Genomic DNA, 19,032 nt, shown 5'->3' on the forward strand with positions numbered 1-19,032 from the left:
TCGAGGAGGTGGTGGTGAGCGACGAGTGCTGCGCCCGCCAGCTGGGGGTGTTCTCTATGTGTGTGTGTGCGTGTGCGCGGCGGCGGGGTGTCTGTCTGTCTGTGTGCCTGCACTTGTTCCTAAATGAGCGCGTTAACTGAAAGCAAAAGAGCGCCCACACAGCAAGCAGCCAGCAGCAAATGCGCGCTCACAAGGACAAATCTGAGACACAAAAAGCGCGTGGCCGACTCGTGTCTCACATTCCCAGAAGTCGGCAACATAAGTTGTCGAGCTTGGACGCATGCTTCGCATGCTTTTCCAGCTCGACCTAAAAAGCGGTTAATTGCACGTGCCTGAATGTTACATCCTGGATTCACTCTTTCAAAGAAGGAGCTCCCCTCCTCCCCCAGTGCATGGCCACCCGACGCATAGCAAAAAGTAAAAGCATAGCGTGTAGTTTATGAAATGCAACTGGCGTGTCTTTGACATATCCCAGTAACCCTAGCAGGGGGTTCTGGTCGTACAACATGGCCTACTTTTGTAGGCCCAGTCGGGGACAGGGTGGGATCCAAAAGCAGCCGTGGAATATTTGGCCAATCCGAGCCTCCATACTGCACTTAGCACGCAAGCACGCACACCGAGTAAGCAGGATTGGACCGTGGGAACCAAAAGATGCCTTAACAGAAATTCTCAAACTAGTCCTGCTCCCTGGCTCTTCTCGTGCTATCTCTCTCTCTCATTCTATCCATCCATTCCTTCTATCACCTTCTCTATATCTTTTCTCCCTGTCTCTTCGGTTTCTCCCTATTTTCCCATTCCCTCCTTCCCTCCCTCCCTCATCTCTTTCTCTGTCTCTTGAAGCATTCCTGTGGTACTAGGAGCGGCCCTGGGCTTTCACAACCAGTCTTCGGTGTCTCCAAGCCACCGTGTAAATGCCCGGGGAACCAACAGACCTATCTGGCCCTGCCCACTTCAAGAGGGTTGTGGAGGGGAATTTTCCCCACCCCAAAGATAGTTTTGAAAAAATGACAGCACTGGTGCGTTATACAGAGATTTGTCATTGTATATTCAAATAACATAACTTTTAAAGCATGGTAAGTGATGACCTTACAGTGCTCCATGATGCGCAGTCGTGGTGGGTTGACGAGTGCACAGACATTCCTAAGGACAGTGGTGGCTACTCCACTAAGGCAGAGGAGCGTCGCCACACTGCTTTTCGCAGTGTAAAAAAGGTAAAATAAAATGATAATAACTGGACGTTATCACTTTATTTGTTCCTGCTGCTGCCTCTTGGCCGGGCTTGGCGGATCTGCTCTGCCCTCAGAGCTGGAGGAGGAGTGGTGGGCACTATGTAAGTGCACATGAATGTTTGGCCGGCCCTCTCGGGCAGGCCACACAGTCATGCGCACTTTGCAGGTTCTCATGCAGACTGGGTGGAGAACATGCCCAGGCTTCCATTCCCTAGCTGAGTGCCACGGTGCTCAGACCAATCACAACGCTACATTGCAGCATTGTGATTGGCTATGTGAAGCCTGGGAGCCCGGGTGCTATCTGCTTCCTGTTTGCACAGAAGAAGCCAGGAAGAGGACGCAGAGGAGGGAGGAGAGGCGGTGGCTGGCCAGCCGGCTGGCCGGCAGATAAGTGAATTTTTTAAACCACTCCCCCCCTTCCTCTCTTCCTGTCCCACTGCTGCTTCCCGGGAGCAGCTGCCACAGCCTAAGGAGAACACAGATCTCTCATTGGTACACTTCTTTCTTTTTCTCACTCCTCTGCTCTCTTGTTCCTTGCCTTACCTTTCATATTTGCTTTGCTGTGCTGCAGTAACTCTCTTCACTTTGTATTTTATTTTCAGCCCTCTGTTTCTATTTGTTTTCAATGTCCTGCTCTCTCACTACATCTCACTGCTTTCTCTTAATGCAGCCCTTTAGATGTCCTCGATCTTTACACCAATTGTCTACCTCAAACTATCATTTCAATGTTTATCCTCTGTTTGAAATTCTTTAATGGAGCCTACTTTCCTGATTCCATGAATGTAGTAGCTACATCCTATTGGAACCAATTTCAGTATTTTATGGTTGAGTAAAATGAAGCAAACACAATCTAAACAGCGGTGGCTTCTCCGTTAAGGCAGAGGAGCGTCACTCCCACTGCTTTTCAGCAGTGACAAATTAAAAAGAAACTGATAATAACAAAGGTTATCATTTTATTTTTCCCTCGCTCACTAGCTGCAGCCGAGCTGAAGCGGGCCAATCATTCGGCAGGACACAGCTGCAGGAAGGCAAAGGAGGTGTGCATTACAGTTTGGCCAGCTGTCTAAGGCCGGCCAAACCGTCATGCACACTTCGATCTCTCCACTCTAGCTGTGCTGTACAGCCGGGTGGAGAGCAAGCACAGGTTCTAGTCCCTTAGAGAGCTCCTAACTAGGGTGCTCACACCAATCATGGCGCTGCTATCATGCTGGGTACTACCAGCATGAGTACTACCAGCATAAGACCAGTGTATGGATTGGCGTAGGGACGCCTGTGGCATGCTGGGAGTCAAGGAGCCGAGGCCAGAAGAGCACCAATGCTGCTGATGGTAGGTAAGCATTTCTTTTCTCCATGCTCCTCCATGCTGCCCCATCACTTTAATAACCCAACAGCCGCCACGGAATCTAAATAAGTATGTTGCTCAACATACATGACGTGATTGGAGCTGCTGTGCTGGTTTGAGAATGTGTGAGCTGTGGTCTAGGCAATGACTGAGAAATGACACTGTGGAACCTGCTTACCACAGTAATGAAGCATCTCACAGCTGCAATGGATGGGCAGGTGAGAAGTGTCCTTCCTGCTGTGTGTTGCTCTGAAGGGCCATGCGCACCTGTGCGGGTACCTGGTCTAATCTCTCTGGGCCTACAGCAAGTTCTGAGAGCACTGACACAGTCCGCTACCAGCCTCTAGCTCTCACAAGGCCATGGGCTGCCGTCCTGCCTCAAATGGGTAGCTCTGTTTAAACCCGACCATGTCCAGTCTACACAGGGAGCAGGGCACAGTTACTAATGTTGATTTTACAACATGCTATAGGTAACAAATTCATATTGTTCAATTGTCATTTTGCTTATTAAGAGGAGATTGGCGACCTCATTTCATTGATTAATACCACTGGGGCTTAAAAGTGTAACATCCAAAATTGGCAAAAACTGTACTTATTTCAACTAGGATAGCAGCAGTCCCTCCTACCCCCTCCTGGTCAGCCCTTTGCATCACTGGGGTGGCAATTATCACTCTTTTTGTCAGGCTTAGATTAGAAAACATATTGCAAACAAAAATGTTTTTTACAGTACATGCAGACAGTCAGTATCACAGAACATCAGTGCTTTAAAACCTGTTGTTTTAAAAAAAACTTTCAGGCTCCCAAGGAACTGTCCAGTGGCCTATAGGGCCAGTCAGGTCCTTAGCCAAATTTGATCCCTCCGCACTACAGCGTTTAACCACAAAATTAACAGTCCTTTAGGGTGCTGTGAAACAAATTGTTTTTAAAATAAAACAACCTTTCGAAAAACAGTTAAATATTTCCCTGAAAAACTGCACCCTGTGATGTTATTGGTTGAGGGGGCGTCAGAACATACGCAAGCAACAACAAAAATCCTTGTTAGGGTAAGAGTCACTAAATTAACCTGTGCTTAACACTCTGGTAGCTTGCACAAAAACAGTTAGGATTAATTTAAAGGCAAAGTGTAAAGTATTTAGGCAGCACTCAAACAAAAACCAAGTGAAAACACAATAGAAGAAAAATCCCAGACCAATCTAGAAAAATGTATTAAATAAAACAACACCAGAACAAAAATCCAATCAGTAGACCTGGAGATATGCAATTTTACAGTCTTATGTAAAAGTAGCGCCAAAAAGCGCAAAATACCCAATGGGTTTATCTAGTTGTGCCGGACTGGGACAAAGTCACAAGTTCGAGCTGACCACGAAAGAGCCAGGGCCTGGTACAAGTCGAACTTTGGCTCACTGGGAAAAGTACCTGTTTGTACTTGGACTGATCAAACTGTATCGGTTCTGAGGGAACCCATAGCTTGGCCAGGAGGAATACACTCTCATGCCAGCCAAGGGTTGATGATCTGATGCTGAGGGATCAGGACTCACTCCAGCAGAGGCCAACAGCAGGGCATAGGCAGATCCAGTTATGTCTGGGCAGCTGGATAGATAGAGGACAGGTCTCTGCAGCTTAGTATGTCTATAGCTCAGGAAAAGAGGACAGTCATCTAGCCCCTGGAGTCACTCCGTTTCTGGGTTCAATAAGCAAGTCTAATCTTCCTTAATCAGGCAGCAGGGTAGCCTTCTTGAAGCTGGGCAGCAGAGCAGCCCTTCCTCTGAGTCTTCCACAGGTTTAAAAGTGATCTGAAGAGTGGGTCTGATGGTCCTCTCTTTATACTTGGTGCTAGTTTTGAAATGGAAAGGCTTCTGGAATTTTCTCTCCCATAGAGGTGTTTTGGAATGTCATGACTCCCTGCCCTGGTCCCAGACTGTCTGCAGTCATAATAGACTAGTGTGGAGTTCTTTGTGTGTGAGTTGAGGAAGTGTCTTTGAACTGCAAGTGTGAAAGGTGACAGCTCTGCTCCCTCATCAAGTCAGGATGGCCCTGCCAACACCCATGCCCTCTATTGTGATACTGTCTAGGAGGAATACATCTAGGTCAACTGCCAACTACACCTAGCCATGTGACACAGCAAAGAGGCTGCGGGCGCCAAATGGTTAGGCATTTCAGAATTGTGACTTAAAGACAACATTTACCAATAAAGAGAGTTTAAAATGATAATTCCTCAGACACCAAACAAAACATTCACCTGCTCCCTCACAAACGTTATCACTTATTACATTTAATAAGGTAACCCAATGTTATCCTAAAGGAAAGGTAGTGAAAAATGAATTTGAGACTTTTTCACTACCAGTAATAGTTAAAAGTACATGTTCCACTTTTTAAATACAATGCATTCTGTCCTCTGGGTTATTGAGGCTGAAATGACAGGCTTCGACATACTTCCTTGAAGTGGGAATTGTGGGAATTGAAGGATTTACCTGTGGTCATGTGTTCACTATGAGTTAAGCAAGGAGTCACCCACGCCATGAACCTCCCCTTCCGGGGCTCATGGTGAGCTTTGAATCAGCATTGAATTTTGAGCACATCCATCAGAGGAAAAATACACTGACTACAGCTCCCATAAAGCTACGCACATCTCATTCAGAGCATCCAATCATGGCGTGCGATGGTGCCTAAGAGGAAGCTGAAGACGTACATGCGCTCATGGACTGAATTACCATTGAGAAAGGGAAACTCTTGAAACGCGTTGGGTGCAGTCAAGCTTTTAATCACTGGTGAGAGAGACTGTCCATACCATTAATAAAGGCTTTTAGGAGCAAGCCAGTTAAAAAAAACTCCACTGTAACTGAGATAACCAGAAAGTGCATTTTGTAGTATGTTTTATTAGTACAACAATAGTACTATTAACGTATTACAGAATGGTATTCACAAACCTACGTGCAAAAGTTCTGCCTCCACCTCTCCTATCTTTTTTGGTGAGGAGATCTCTTCCCCGATTACAGAGTCTCTGCATACAGGCCAAGGGGGAAAGGCTGGACAATGGGAAATACTAACTACTGAAAGGGAGCAGTTATTAAGGGAGGATTAAGAAGGAGTTAAATGACGGTTAGGGCACGCTTTAGGGAGGAAAGTACATCCACCCACAAAAGACTAAGCCCATTCCTATTCAGAAACTGCACTTCTAAAGTTAGGACAGCCAAAAAGAACCCAATACAGTTGTAAATGTAGTCCAGCTCAGAGCTGGAGTAAGTTCAGCACTACATACGGCCAACCACTGGACCTGTAATACCCTCACAGAGAGAACAATGGAGGAAGAGACTTAAAATAAAATCCCATAGGAAAGAATGAGAGATTGCATTATTCAAAATGTTAGAAACATAAATACATTTAATCGAATGTTTAAAACATTATCTAAAAGTAATTCATATTTTTTATTCTTTTGACATACATTAATAACCTTTTTGAAATGAAAAATGAATGCCATTAAAATATATTCAAATTACATTTAATTCGAACTGTACAACAGTTTTAATAATTATTAATATGAAATAATTTTTTTGCATTTGGTGGGAATCTGTGTTTTAATTGAAACTACAGAAAAATAATTTTAGTTCAGTGTTATACATTCTAAATAATTGCATTTTACATTTAAACTTAGTTAATACTCCAGTACCATTTTTTGTGTTTTGTTCCACATTTAAAATAAATATATAAAATTAATTTACACAAATATTTATCATAAAAAAATGTACTTTAAAAAAAAAGTTTAATAAGCTTTTTTACTTTTCCCTATAATTTACCGTAGGGAGATCTCTGCCACCCATGTTTGGACACTATTATTGCACACAATTCAGGCGTATAAATAAATAGGAAATATTTAATGGTTCCCTGTGACATAAGGAGTTTATTATTATAATGTCACCCCCTGTACAACTCTGTAAAGCTTTACTATTTTAACAATACCTAGGCTTTCTTAATTATGCTGCACAAAATTGAAAATATATGGCTGTATTATTTTGATCCATTTTTAGCAAGAACTAACATTTTTTTCGGCAATCCTCACCATTGTTCTTTGATTTATCAACAATTTAATCATGACAGGTGAAACTAAATATTCGAATTGTAATCACAGCCCACTGTCAGCTGCAATTTGAAGAAAACAGTTTTTTCAAGATAACCACCCCAAAACAAACATGTAATGCAAAAGAAAATACATAACAGGTAACATGTGTAATATGGTTCTAGATTGCCAGCTCGGAGTCCTGATTACAGTTACAAACCACACAGCCTTTGGCAATAATGGACAACATTACATGGTTGGAGGAACATAAAAAAAAAATACCATAAGTGAAAAAAGTTTATAAGTGATCATTTGCCCCAACAGTTACATAAAAAAGTAAAATATGAAATTCCCCAAATTAGACATAAACAAAAAACTGTCCTTTTGAGTATCACCAACAAAAATCGATCAAATACCTTATCTCTATAAATGTATACACTGCACAACTGCTCTTGGCAGGCTGGCTACAGTGCCTAGCTGCAATCTACCCCCTAGAGCCAACTCCTGCTGTGTAAGGTCAGGCCTTGTGCATTGCCAAAGGCAATGCGCAATGAGGGATGGCCGCATGCCCGAAGTCCATGTGCAGTGGAGTTGGCCAAATGTGGCGCTTTGGGTACTGTGTACGCCCGAGATCTAAACCCTTCGACCATCCCCCAAGCACACCCAGAGGCCACCTGCGGCAAGGTGATATATGTGAATTAATGGAAAAAATGAAAACTGAGAAACTGCTTTGGAGTAAACCAAATCATTGAAAAACAATTTAAAGGAAAGACAGTTTTAAGGAAATAGAAATAAATCGGAAATTAATGGAAACATTTTGAAGGAAAGATGATTTTGAGGAACATTCAAAATTGCATTAAAAGTGTGTGGAGTTTAGGGCTAGCAAGAGGATTGGGGAGGGCCGATGCTTAGGGGTGATAAGGGGTTTTTAGGGATCAAGAATGAGTGGAATTCAGGTGTAGAAAGTGAATTTTAGGGTTCTGTGTTGGGTGGGGTTTAGGGGTGGTAAGTGTTTTAGAGACCAGGAATGGGTAGAGTTTAGGGGTGGTGATGCTTTTTATGGGGTCACAAATGGGTGGAATTTAGGGATGAGGGGTTTTAGGGTTCACAGAAGAGTGGAGTTAGGGGTGAGGGTAGTTTTCAGGGTTCGTGGATGGTGAAGTGTAGGGTGTTGGAGATTTTTAGGGTTAACTGAGCTGGTGTTTGTTTTAAAGGGTCACTGATGGACAGAGTTAAGTGGTGGCGAAGGGCTTTTAGGGTTCAGAAATAGGTGGAATTTAAGGACAGTAAAAGTTTTCGGGTTCAGGAATGAGTGGAGTTTAAGCTGATGGGGGGTTTTGAGGATTCAGGCATGGCTGGACTTTAGATGTAAAAAGGGTTTTAGGGTTCCTGGTTGGGTGAAGCTTAAAGGTGGTGAGAGCTTTTTAGGGGTCAAGGATGGGTGGTGTTTAAGGGTGTTTTTTATTATGGTTCGGGGATGGGTGGAATTTAGAGGTGGTGAGAGGTTTTAAGGATTCAGAGATTGGTGAGGTTTAGATGTAAAAATTGGGTTTTAAGGTTCAGGAATGGGTAAAGTTTAGGAGTAGTGAGCAGTTTTAGGGTGCAGGGACAAATGGCATTTAGATGTAGAAAGGGTGTTTAGGGGTCAGGAATGGGTTGAGCTTATGCATCAGAATGGATGAAGTTTAGGTCTAGTGAGGGGTTTTAGTGTTCAGAGATGGGTGGAGTTTAGGGGTAGAACAGACTTTAAGGGTCCACGAATGGATGTAGTCTAGGCATGGAGAGGAGTTGGGGATGAATGTTTTTTCTGGGTTGTGTGGGGGTCGGGGATGGATGGTGTTTAGGGGTGACGAGTTTTCAGACACATTACAAGCATTCAAAATATTGTCTGACAACGTAAAAGGTATAAATCTGAAATAATGTCCCCTGAAGTAAAACACTGAACTAAATACCTCTGATGAAAATGTTTCTGAAACTACAACTTGCAACTACTCCTCAATCTGCATTTACACCTTAGAAAAAATAAGGATGCAAGAAGCCAAATTTGGGAAAAAGAGTCATTCTGTTAGTTGGTTTCAATGAAATGGAAAAGGCCATTCATTCTGCAAATTTCCATTAAACAATTTAGGTGAAATGTTTTCTCAAACATAAAATTGATTTTCTATGAAATCACATACAACCATAGTACATCACAAAAAAATGAAATTCACTGAAAAAACGCCAGTTAAAGTGTAGTTGCAGTTAGGAATTTTTATAATACCTTAACATATGTTAACCTATAACCTCTGAAATTAACTAAAATACAAAGTCTTAGTTACAAAACAAAATCTAAAAACCAGTAAAATTCACTAGTTATTGTTTACTTCTCAATCTATAACTCGCACAACAGCCATGTAAATCATAACAATACACCAATTGTATTGCATATGAACTCTTAATATGTCTACTAATAAGCAACAACAGCTAAACGTACAACATAACTAACTGACAACACATATTCAATTAAATAAAGAATATTAGAGTTGTATCATTCATAGTGTAAATGGAAATGTGATATGTAATCTCATCTGTAAAATGATTTATGACATTTTTATTTGCATTTGTCACATCAAGGGTGAGGTCATGAGTACTCCATATCGGTGCAAGTTATGGATTTATTTTTATATACAAAGATATTTATATATAGTTATGCAAATTTATAGAGATGGAGACGATCCATAAAAAATCATTGTTAACAGATAATACTCACAGTGTTTGAATGCAGAACTGAAAAAAACTCAGGGCTTATGAGGAATTTCACAGGTGGGGACTGTAACAGTAAACTAAGCCTTGATCTGGAGGTGGAGTGAGGCAGTGCATTCTCTCTCCGGAAATCTAAACATAAGCAGGAGAAATATGACAAAATAAGTGACAAAATTAGCACTAAGAATAACTGTTAGGCATGGTTAAAACCAATATACACATCATTATGGTTTTTATAGTATATTAAAATTGTGTGTCTACCAATGAAACTCACATCAGCATAAGTAAAAACTGGAAAAGTTATCAGCCCTACAAGAGGATATTTGCCTAAATTATGCCATGTTAACAGTATATGCTCAAGCACGTTCATATGTTTATCAGCTGGTAGTATTTTCTTACCCATCAGCTGCATGTTATGGTAAAGAATCATCAATAGTGACTATGTGGTTACAGCTCAGTAGCACTTACATTCGAAAAACATTTATATTCACTAATAGCAGCACAAGCATTTGTTGTAGAGTGGTAAAGGAAGGATTTAGAGGGTTCCAATATGTGTAGCTCAAATTCCCGTAGGAACTTTTCATAAAGTGCTCAGCAAAAACTGTTGGAAAGATGTACACCATGTCTTCATCTTCTTGTAGAATTCAAGAAGAGCGGTGGAGGTTCTTATGTGGAGTGGAACGCCGTTCCAGGCTGTAGGAGCGATGTAAGAGAACGCCCGTCCACCTGATCTGGTTCTGTGTATGCATGAGATGTGTGCGAGTGGTAGTCCTACAGAGCAGAGGAGTCTGGTGGAAAGAGATGCGGCTGTTGGAGTAGGTTAGGCCTGAGTTATGTAGTGATTTGAATGTGTGTGAGGAGTCTGAATTGAGTGTGTTTGTGTATCAAGAGCCAGTGGAGTTCCCTGAGGTACGGTGTGATGTGAGCTCTTTGTGAGAGGTTGAGGATGAGTCTGGCTGACAAGCTCTGGATGGTTTGTAGTCTTCTAGTGAGTTGTTTGATGATGTATGGCCAGAGGACGTTTCCAGCAGGTATCTTTGATATGGATTCTGGGTGGAAGGCATGTACATAGTCCAAGCCATGTGCGCCCAAACCACAGGGAACAGCTACAGCCTCATCCCAGTAAGTACTGGAGAACAGGGATGGAAAGCAGTGGGCATGACTAAGGGTCACACGCTCTTCCTGTGTTTACAGGTACAAGTCCACCGGGCAGAGGTATGGTTGAAGGCAATGTCCTTCACTTTTTAAATGCTGAACAGAGCTGCATGTTGTACCCAGCAGATAGAGAAACAGGGTTCGAGGGCTGAGATGTCCAAGAAATTCACACTATATGCGGTTCCATCTTTGCATGACTCCACCCCCAGTGCAGCAGGAACCGGACCCAAGGTACTGAGAGCAGGACATGGAATACTACTACACACTATCGTCAGTGCTCAGTGGGTATTGAGGTAGGCCATGCCAAACTGGTACAGCAGTTAGAGGCGCCGGGGACCTTGGCACTATTTTAAGTATGTGTTGGGAAGCTCAAGAAAAGATTTAATAGTCAGAGAGCATGGCCAAAGCCCAATCTCTGTGCAAATTAGCAACATGGTACAAGCAAGGGTCATTCTCTAGGAGAACTGAGGCAATGTAGTGGCACAAACCATGGCTAGAAGCCGTACCCTGTGACTTACAACTTGCTTCAGCGCTAGGACACCTTCGGGTAGCAGTTGCGCTCTATAAGTGCCAATAACATTAACATTAACAGCTCAACCACAGAGAATGCCCAATTTGTACACATTTGTACAGGATATTGGGTACTTTGTGAGTGGCATGGATAAAAAATAGAAGCTGTTCTCATTACTCACAAGGCAAACTTGAAGGCATGCCCAGTTGGTACAAGGTTCTTCACTTGAGGGGTCAGCATGACTAAAAATCAATGAAATACCACATCTACACATGCATATCCCCCCCAGAAGCACTGCTTATGACATTAAAAATGACAAGGTCAATGAAATAACGAGTGACATCATATATGCCTTCACCAAAGACATCAATTATAAACGTGGGAAACAAATATACTTTTGAGGTCTCGCCTACAGGCAGTTTTAACAGGCTGAACGATCTATTGTGTACAACACCACTAGTTACAGTGGGCTTTGGCCCAGCCCATTGCTTTTTATTGGTTGATTTTTTGTCAATTGGATGTTACTGCTGAATTAAAGGAAATACTTCTTTATTTTGCTTTCAGCACTTCATGGGAGGGCCTGTGTTTTCCTGCTCATTATACAGTGTACTGCCTTTCCCATCACTCAACCCCGCTCGCCCTGCACGTGTCGGTTCCTTCCTCCACTCGTACATTACCGCACAAACCCTCTCCATCTCATTTTATTTTTTTGTTTCTTCTTTTCCAGAAGGCCCGGCAGCTGCCATTTGCTGCAGGGATGCTCCTTACTAGATAATGTGCTTTTCCACTTTTGTTTTAATTTACTTTTTAAAGATGGACATCTGCCATCTTGGAATTACATGCGCATGTGTGATGTCACATGCACGCATATATATAATCACTATGGGGCGAGGTGTACAGTAAAAAAAAAAGATATAAAAGATATACTGCATCATGGAAACACATACTCTAGTATAGACCTTTGCGCTCAGAATTCCATTTCTTTCCTTTGGCAGTTCGGTTGAACATCAGTAACAACCCTTTTTTTTCTTTTAGTCGATACTGGGTGAAGCCTATTGGTATGCATATGGTGCCAGTGGTAATGTAGCCATATAAATGCATATAAAACTTATTGTTTGTGGGGATATACAGTGGTTTACACTGGGATTGGAGGGTTACATCTGTACAAAATGGGTTTGTGGATAACTATCCCCTCAGAGTGCCATTGCAGCAGCTTATCGTTTCCATGAAATGTCTAAGTGGAACAGCAGCATCTATTATTTTCTATATAAACCCTGCAATAACACCTAATTGATGTGTCAGAAGTAGAGTAGTTCATACTTTAATATCCAGGCAATCTCTCTAGGGACATCTGCTGAGAGGAAATGTGGGCAGACATTCCTCACTGTACAATTTATGTGAGGAAAACTAGTCACTGACAGTAGTAGTTGTTATACATGACATCAAAAGTTATGTAATTTTTTATGCTAATTTGGATGTTAGCTATGATATCGTATGTGAGATTGTAAGCACTGCACAACGTGAGGGTGAGAAGTTTCACGGCAGTGTACACCTAACAATAACTGCGTAATTTCAGTTTGTGTAGGTCTTGAATTGTAACTTTAATCCGCTGTCAACCGAGGTGGCTTTAGAGATTTTTAAAAAAGTTTTTTTTCAATAACACATTAGTAACACTAAAAATTCCCTTATTGCAAGTCTTTCTAGCGAATACTGGTTTTGTGTTTGTATGTTTTTGTGTTTTTAGTACTTCTATGTTAGGACTAGCTTGTTCAGACTATATTTTGTCCAGCAAACCCTTTGAACTTTGCTGCTTAATGAAGGGCCCAAGGTCCTGGTGTAAAGAAACAAAATCACAGGGGTCTCAATTGCATAAGGCATTTACTTTATGTACAAAAGCCCTTTTACGAGTTGGGAAATGTTCTCCTACTCATAAAATATCTTTTGCATTACTTTCCCAATCGCACTCAAGAGGGGACATGGAAGGGGTTCCCCTCTCCTACTTCTGATTCGGAGAGGAGTGTATCAGTTATGGTTGCTAACCACTGATTAGTTGCCAACCCCACAAGTAGGAGTGGTGACCGATTCACAAACCAAAAGGGGTCTTATTGTGCTGGAAGCCTCCAGGTGGTTGTGCAGTGGGGGAGAAGGTCCTCACTTGATATACATCCTTCCATTCAAATCCCTATACATATATTGGCCCTAAGCCTCAATGTCTCTGCTATGGCCCCATATGACCTTTTATTGATGAAATCAGTTTAAGGCCTGCACAAGCCCAATCACTTTGAGGAAACTACAGAATATATTTACTTTACCACCAATCTACAAACAAAAGTTGAATTTAGTGACCTACAATTGAAAGTAACAACAGGTTTTCTTATGGCTGGACACTAAGAGGCTGATTACGATGGCGGGCGGATCGCCACCGCCAGCCCGGCGGTGACGATCCGCCCACCATCGTAACCTGATTTACCCCCTACCATATTATAATGGTGGGGGTATGGCGGTGGACGCAAAGTGCATCTGCCGCTTTTCCGCCAGTCGGCAATCATTCCGCTTGCCGGCCGGGCGGACATGAGACACAATATGGTGGTGGTGCCTAGCAGGCACCGCCATCCATTTTATGATGTGTGGTGTACGGCCTTTCCATGGCAGCGATGCCGCCATAGAAAGGCTGGTGGGGATATGCTTTGGGGGCCTGTTGCGGGCCCCAAGAGAGGTGGGGGGCTGCACTTGGGGGTACCTATGGTACCCAACTACAGTGCACAAGGTGGCTGGCACCGCGCGGTGCATGCCATTTTGTGCATGGCAATGAACAACATGGCTTTTCATCATTGCGACGGGTGCTGCAGCCAGCAGCATCTGCCACAATGTTAAAATGCCTGATCCCGCGGTCACATCATGATTGGGGTGGTGGGACCGCCACATGCCAGGAGGGCGGTCCGTTACCGCTAGGGTGGCCATCGTAATCACCCCTTAACCCCTTCGGGGCTGATGACGAGCTCAGCTCATCATGAGCGTAACGTGCCGTGCGCTGATGACGAGCTGAGCTCGTCATGTAACGCGGTAATTTGAAAAACGCAGCGCGCAGCGGGAAAACCGCTAGCGTGCATGCGGTTAAGTATCCTACTAATAGGATACTGTGGTAACCCCGGTCCTTGCTGATACCTAGGTGTCGTGCTGATTAGAAGCAGGAGTATTAAGTGTGATATGTACTCGTTTTCAACCACAGACCCCCAAATCGGATCTCTGAAATATCAGCAGATATTATTAAAATAAAACTTCATGACTTTTTTTTTAATGAAACTTTTATCTTCATCTCCACAACTGCATCCCCTTGCCACTGGACCCTGGATGCTGCTCCCCAAATGTGTACATCAGTTATAATTTACAACCCAGTTCATGATTGCCCTTCAAGGAGGGTCATGTTTCACCTCTGCTTCTGCATGTAAACATTTTCGGATAGGCAGTTAACACAACATAGTATATTGTATAAACAAAATTAATTTTCAGTTTTTGCTGCTTTTGTCATATGAGACAATAGTGAAAAATAAGATAATGTATTGTTAAATGTGGACCACCACATCCAAGCTCAGGTAAGTGGTGAAACGTTGATAAAAGCCACTTCCTCAAAGACAACTGAAAGATAGCAGCTGTGTCCCCTGCCTTGACAGTACCTTGCAAGCGCCCTGAAGCCCACCGATCCACAGCGCTTCAGTGGAAATAGCATATAAAGGCAATCTAGACTCTTGTGTCCCCTGACTACCACCTGCCCCATTGGCCACTTAAGAAGCCTGATGAACTACAGTCCATGGATACAACCCATTCTTTAGTGGCGGCTCCTCTACTATGGCAGAGAAGCGCGCCTCACTGCTTTTGAGCGGTGTAAAGTAAAGGAAATATAAAATGATAATAACTTTAAATTATTATCATTTTATGTTTCCTTTGCGGGCAGGCGGGTGGGAGGGGTTGCTGTGCTCTCGGAGCAGGGCAGGGGAGGAAAACCAGTCATGCACACTTTCCCCGTTCTCCATGCAGCCTGCATCAAGAACAAGCCCAGGCTCCCAGGGATGCTCAAAACCAAACTCAACGCTGCACTGCAGCGTTGTGATTGGTCAGGGGAGCCTGGCTGTTATTCCTGGCTTCCTATTCCTCGAGTCCACGAGGAGAGCAAGAGCAAGGAGCGGTTAGTTAGGATCCACTTCTAATGGTAGCATTCTGCACCAGTGAGAAAATAATTCTTTCAGCCTCAACTAACCTTTCCTAAGGCACTACCCTTCCTCACAGCATGGTAAAGTTTCTATTAATAGAGAGCGGTTCAAAAATGATTCAGTATCATTGACTTTTAATTTTAGTGAATATTTGCTTTACATAAAGATAAAGAAGCAGTAGCTGATTCTCTCTTTATTTTCAAAGGGCTTGAAAAGTGGCTTCTGTCTATTAGCACAGTAACTACTTTTTTGGACTATTTTCTTGTTTGTGATCATTTTTTCGAGTGACTTTTTTGAAGTTGTTGCAAGGAATAAAGAGCTATATTCTATATATCAGGTTTTAACTCTATACATTCAGTGATGTTCACAATTTTGGTCCTGAACTATCAAACGTTTTCTGTAGAGATGTAGTACAATTTATGCACAACACACTTTGGTTCATAGTGATGCTCTACCTTTCATCCGTGCTATGCTGCTGTGTCGGCTTTTCTTCGTTTTGGGAAGAAAGATTTCACACAATGCATATTATTCTAGATTTTATTTTAGATTGAGACCCTTGAGGGCCAGATGCAGATTGTTTCTTGTGTTTAAGCATAAGGCTGAAGTTCAAAACATAGATAATCTACAGATTGTTCACGCAGTTTCTTTCTTATCACTTTCTGTGATGCAAATGTTTTTAAGCCTCTTTTTTTAATATAAATTGTTTTGACATTTGCATAGTAACATTACATATCTATATATAAATATTTATCCCACACAAAGACTGTACTCGTGGCACGCCGTTTGGTAGTTTCAAGAATATTTATTTCAGAACTGTGATGGCCTACGCGTTTCGAACCTGTAGTTCCTTTTCACGGCAATATCATACAGTTTGTCCCTTTTTAGTTTTTACATTTATAGTGCTATACATTGCAATGCTTTCTGGGACTTGTAGTTTGCACAATACATTGTTTGTAATATTGTTTGTTTTATGCATTTCTCTTTACAAACGGACATATCTTTTTAAGATAGCACAGTATTACGGTGGTGACAAGGGCACTCAGCCCTAGAAATTTGAGCATAAGCAACTCAATGACACACATGAGAATAGGGAAATCCGCCAGGCGGCAAGTAGGCGGATAGGCTTGGTAACACGAAGCATGTCGTAATTCCTGAATAATTGGAAAAGACACATGTTGCTCTGCTATCACACACCACCGTAATACTGTGCATAAAACAAACAATATATATATAGATATATATATATAGATAGATAGATATATAGATATATATATATATAAACATATTTTAACTATATTTGTTTGTGGGTTTTAATTTGATGATCCATGTTTTTTTATGGAACTGCACATTTTGAGCACTTTTTTTGACAACCTATAATCTTTAAAACATAGAAAAGTACTAAACCATTTATATGCATGCTTGAATTATTTCTGATAGTAATCTTGGAGCTTTGTATATTGCGGAACAGACAATATGAATTCATTAGGACACTATGTCGGAATTATAATTATTCTTTGCTTTGCTATCATGGTTGTTATTATTATCTGCTTTGAACAAATCATTTATTCAGTTGACTGTTCTGTTTCCAAAACTATAAAGCGTTTGCTCTAAATATGATCTTCAAATAATTACAAGATATGCATTTAGTTGAAACAATGTATTAACATTTTTAGATACTTTAACCGTTCGAAAATGGCGTTTGTTTGTAGACTACAAGCAAAACTAGAAATATTGGTCTGTCATTTGTTTTTACACCATCTTCACTGTGAGTGCGTGCACTTTATTGATTTGTCCCACTATTATGTCTACTATAAAATGGTTGAGCTTTCTGAGCGTATTATGTGATCAAGCTCCCTAGAGGAGTGAACCGCGTCATCGGATGGACATTTGTCCTTTAATTTAAAATAAAAAACTTACTCTGCTACCTATTTGAGGATTTGTATCTTCTTTTGGGTGATTTATTCGCTGCAGTAACGAGGCTGGTTGGAGGTCCGTCTTCCATTGGCGGAACAGGAACATTATTTTCATATATCTATCTATATATATATATATATATAGATATATATATATATATATAGATAGATAGATATATAGATAGATATATATATATATAATACTGGACCTCAGATACTAACCAATTGGCAACAAATAAGCATTTTCTGGTCTGGCTTTAATTTGATAATGATAATTAGGCATGCTCAAATGCTGTTTGCTTGTGTTGCATAAACAATTTTTTGAATCACTTTAAAGTCAGACCAGTAAGCATTGCTAATAATAGTGAAAAATAGCATATAGATTGCTTTCTACATTAAATGCTGAGAGGAGAGAAACAATTTTATTTATTTATTTATTTATTTATTTATTTGATTTGTATCGCGCGTTATAGCCACCGGGGCCTCTAAGCGCTGGTTGTCCAAATTAACCAGTGGGGCTGAGCATCTTACTTGATCTTGGTGGGCGCTTAGTGGCTGCTCCATGCCTGTTTGAATAAAACAGTTTTTAGCTTTTTCCTAAAAGTCAACAAATTGCGCTCCTTCCTTAGATCTGGGGTCAATTTATTCCACAGAGCCGGGAGTGTTTTAGAGAAAGCACGTCCCCCCACCGTGGCCAGTCTAAATCGGGGTTGGGATAGAAGAGAAGCATCCGAAGAGCGTAAAGTCCTGCTCGGTGTATAGAGTGAAATTCTGGACTTAAGGTATTTTGGTGCATTTCCGTACAGCGTCTTATGCACTATGCACAGTCCCTTGAAAACTACTCTCTGCCGAATTGGGAGCCAATGAAGCTCCTGCATCAGCGGGGATGAGTGGGTCATCCTGGGTTTCTTATAAATCAACCTGGCCGCGTCGTTCATAACCCCCTGTAGCTTATCCAGCAACCGCTGGGGTAGCCCTATGTACAGGGAGTTTCCATAGTCCAATCTGGCCAAGATGGTCGCTGAAACCACCTGTTTCAGGGTAGAGAACGATAGCAGTGCCGATATTTTCCTCAGTTGCCGCATTAAGCCAATGCAGGTTCCTACTACAGACGTAACCTGTTTTTCCATGGATAGTTTCCCATCCAGGTGCAGACCCAAACTTTTGACTGCTACCGCTGGTTTCGGTGGTACACCCAGCTCTACCGGCCAGAAACTCTCGTTCCAGGGGTTGCCCGTGATGGAAATGGGCAACACTTCCGTCTTCTCCGGGTTAATTTTTAGGGAGTTTTTAGACATCCAATTAACCGTGGCTTTAAGTATGTCCTGTAGCCTGGTAGACGCTCCTGGCCCTTCCTCAAGCCGGATAATGATCTGGGTGTCATCAGCGTAGTTATAGACTAGACAGTCCATCCTATTCAGGAGGGCAATCAAAGGCTGCAGATAGATGTTAAAGAGCAGGGGCGACAAAGCAGAACCCTGTGGGACCCCGCAGGTAATAGGCGCGGAGGTGGAAAGCATGTCCCCCAGTTGGACTCTTTGTGTCCTGCCCTGCAGGAATGATGCAAGCCAAGCCAGGGCTGTACCTCTGATACCAAAAGACCTCAACCGCGACAAAAGTTGTTCATGACACACGGTGTCAAACGCCGCGGAGAGATCTAATAGTACCAGGGCGCTAGGTGTTTTAGTATCAGCCCGACTCCTCAATTCATCCAGAATCGATAGCATGACTAGTTCCGTGCTATGATTAGCACGGAACCCTGCCTGATTGGCCTCCAACAGGTTATTACTGTCAAGATGTTTAGAGAGCGATACCAGCACATGCTGCTCGATTACTTTAGCCAGAAAAGGCAACTGGGAAATAGGACGGAAGTTCTTT

The 19,032-nt window shown here is 42.2% G+C and overlaps 2 protein-coding genes across 5 annotated transcripts in view; one reads left to right on the plus strand and one right to left on the minus strand.

Annotated features, from left to right (window-relative positions):
• The window catches only part of LOC144822660 (uncharacterized), a 422,286-nt gene that overhangs the window by 342,157 nt on the left and 61,097 nt on the right, over nucleotides 1–19,032 (plus strand). The gene's annotated exons all lie outside the window — the stretch shown is intronic.
• HECW2 (HECT, C2 and WW domain containing E3 ubiquitin protein ligase 2) overlaps nucleotides 1–19,032 on the minus strand; it is a 1,154,081-nt gene that overhangs the window by 314,657 nt on the left and 820,392 nt on the right. For all 4 annotated transcript variants that reach the window (XM_078680421.1, XM_078680420.1, XM_078680424.1 and 1 more), the window contains one exon: nucleotides 9,375–9,499. In XM_078680421.1, coding sequence (XP_078536547.1) covers nucleotides 9,375–9,499 — 125 coding nt within the window. The remainder of the gene's footprint in view (nucleotides 1–9,374; nucleotides 9,500–19,032) is intronic.

Source organism: Lissotriton helveticus, chromosome 3_1 (assembly GCF_964261635.1).
Source record: "Lissotriton helveticus chromosome 3_1, aLisHel1.1, whole genome shotgun sequence".
NCBI classification, from domain to species: Eukaryota; Metazoa; Chordata; class Amphibia; order Caudata; family Salamandridae; genus Lissotriton; species Lissotriton helveticus.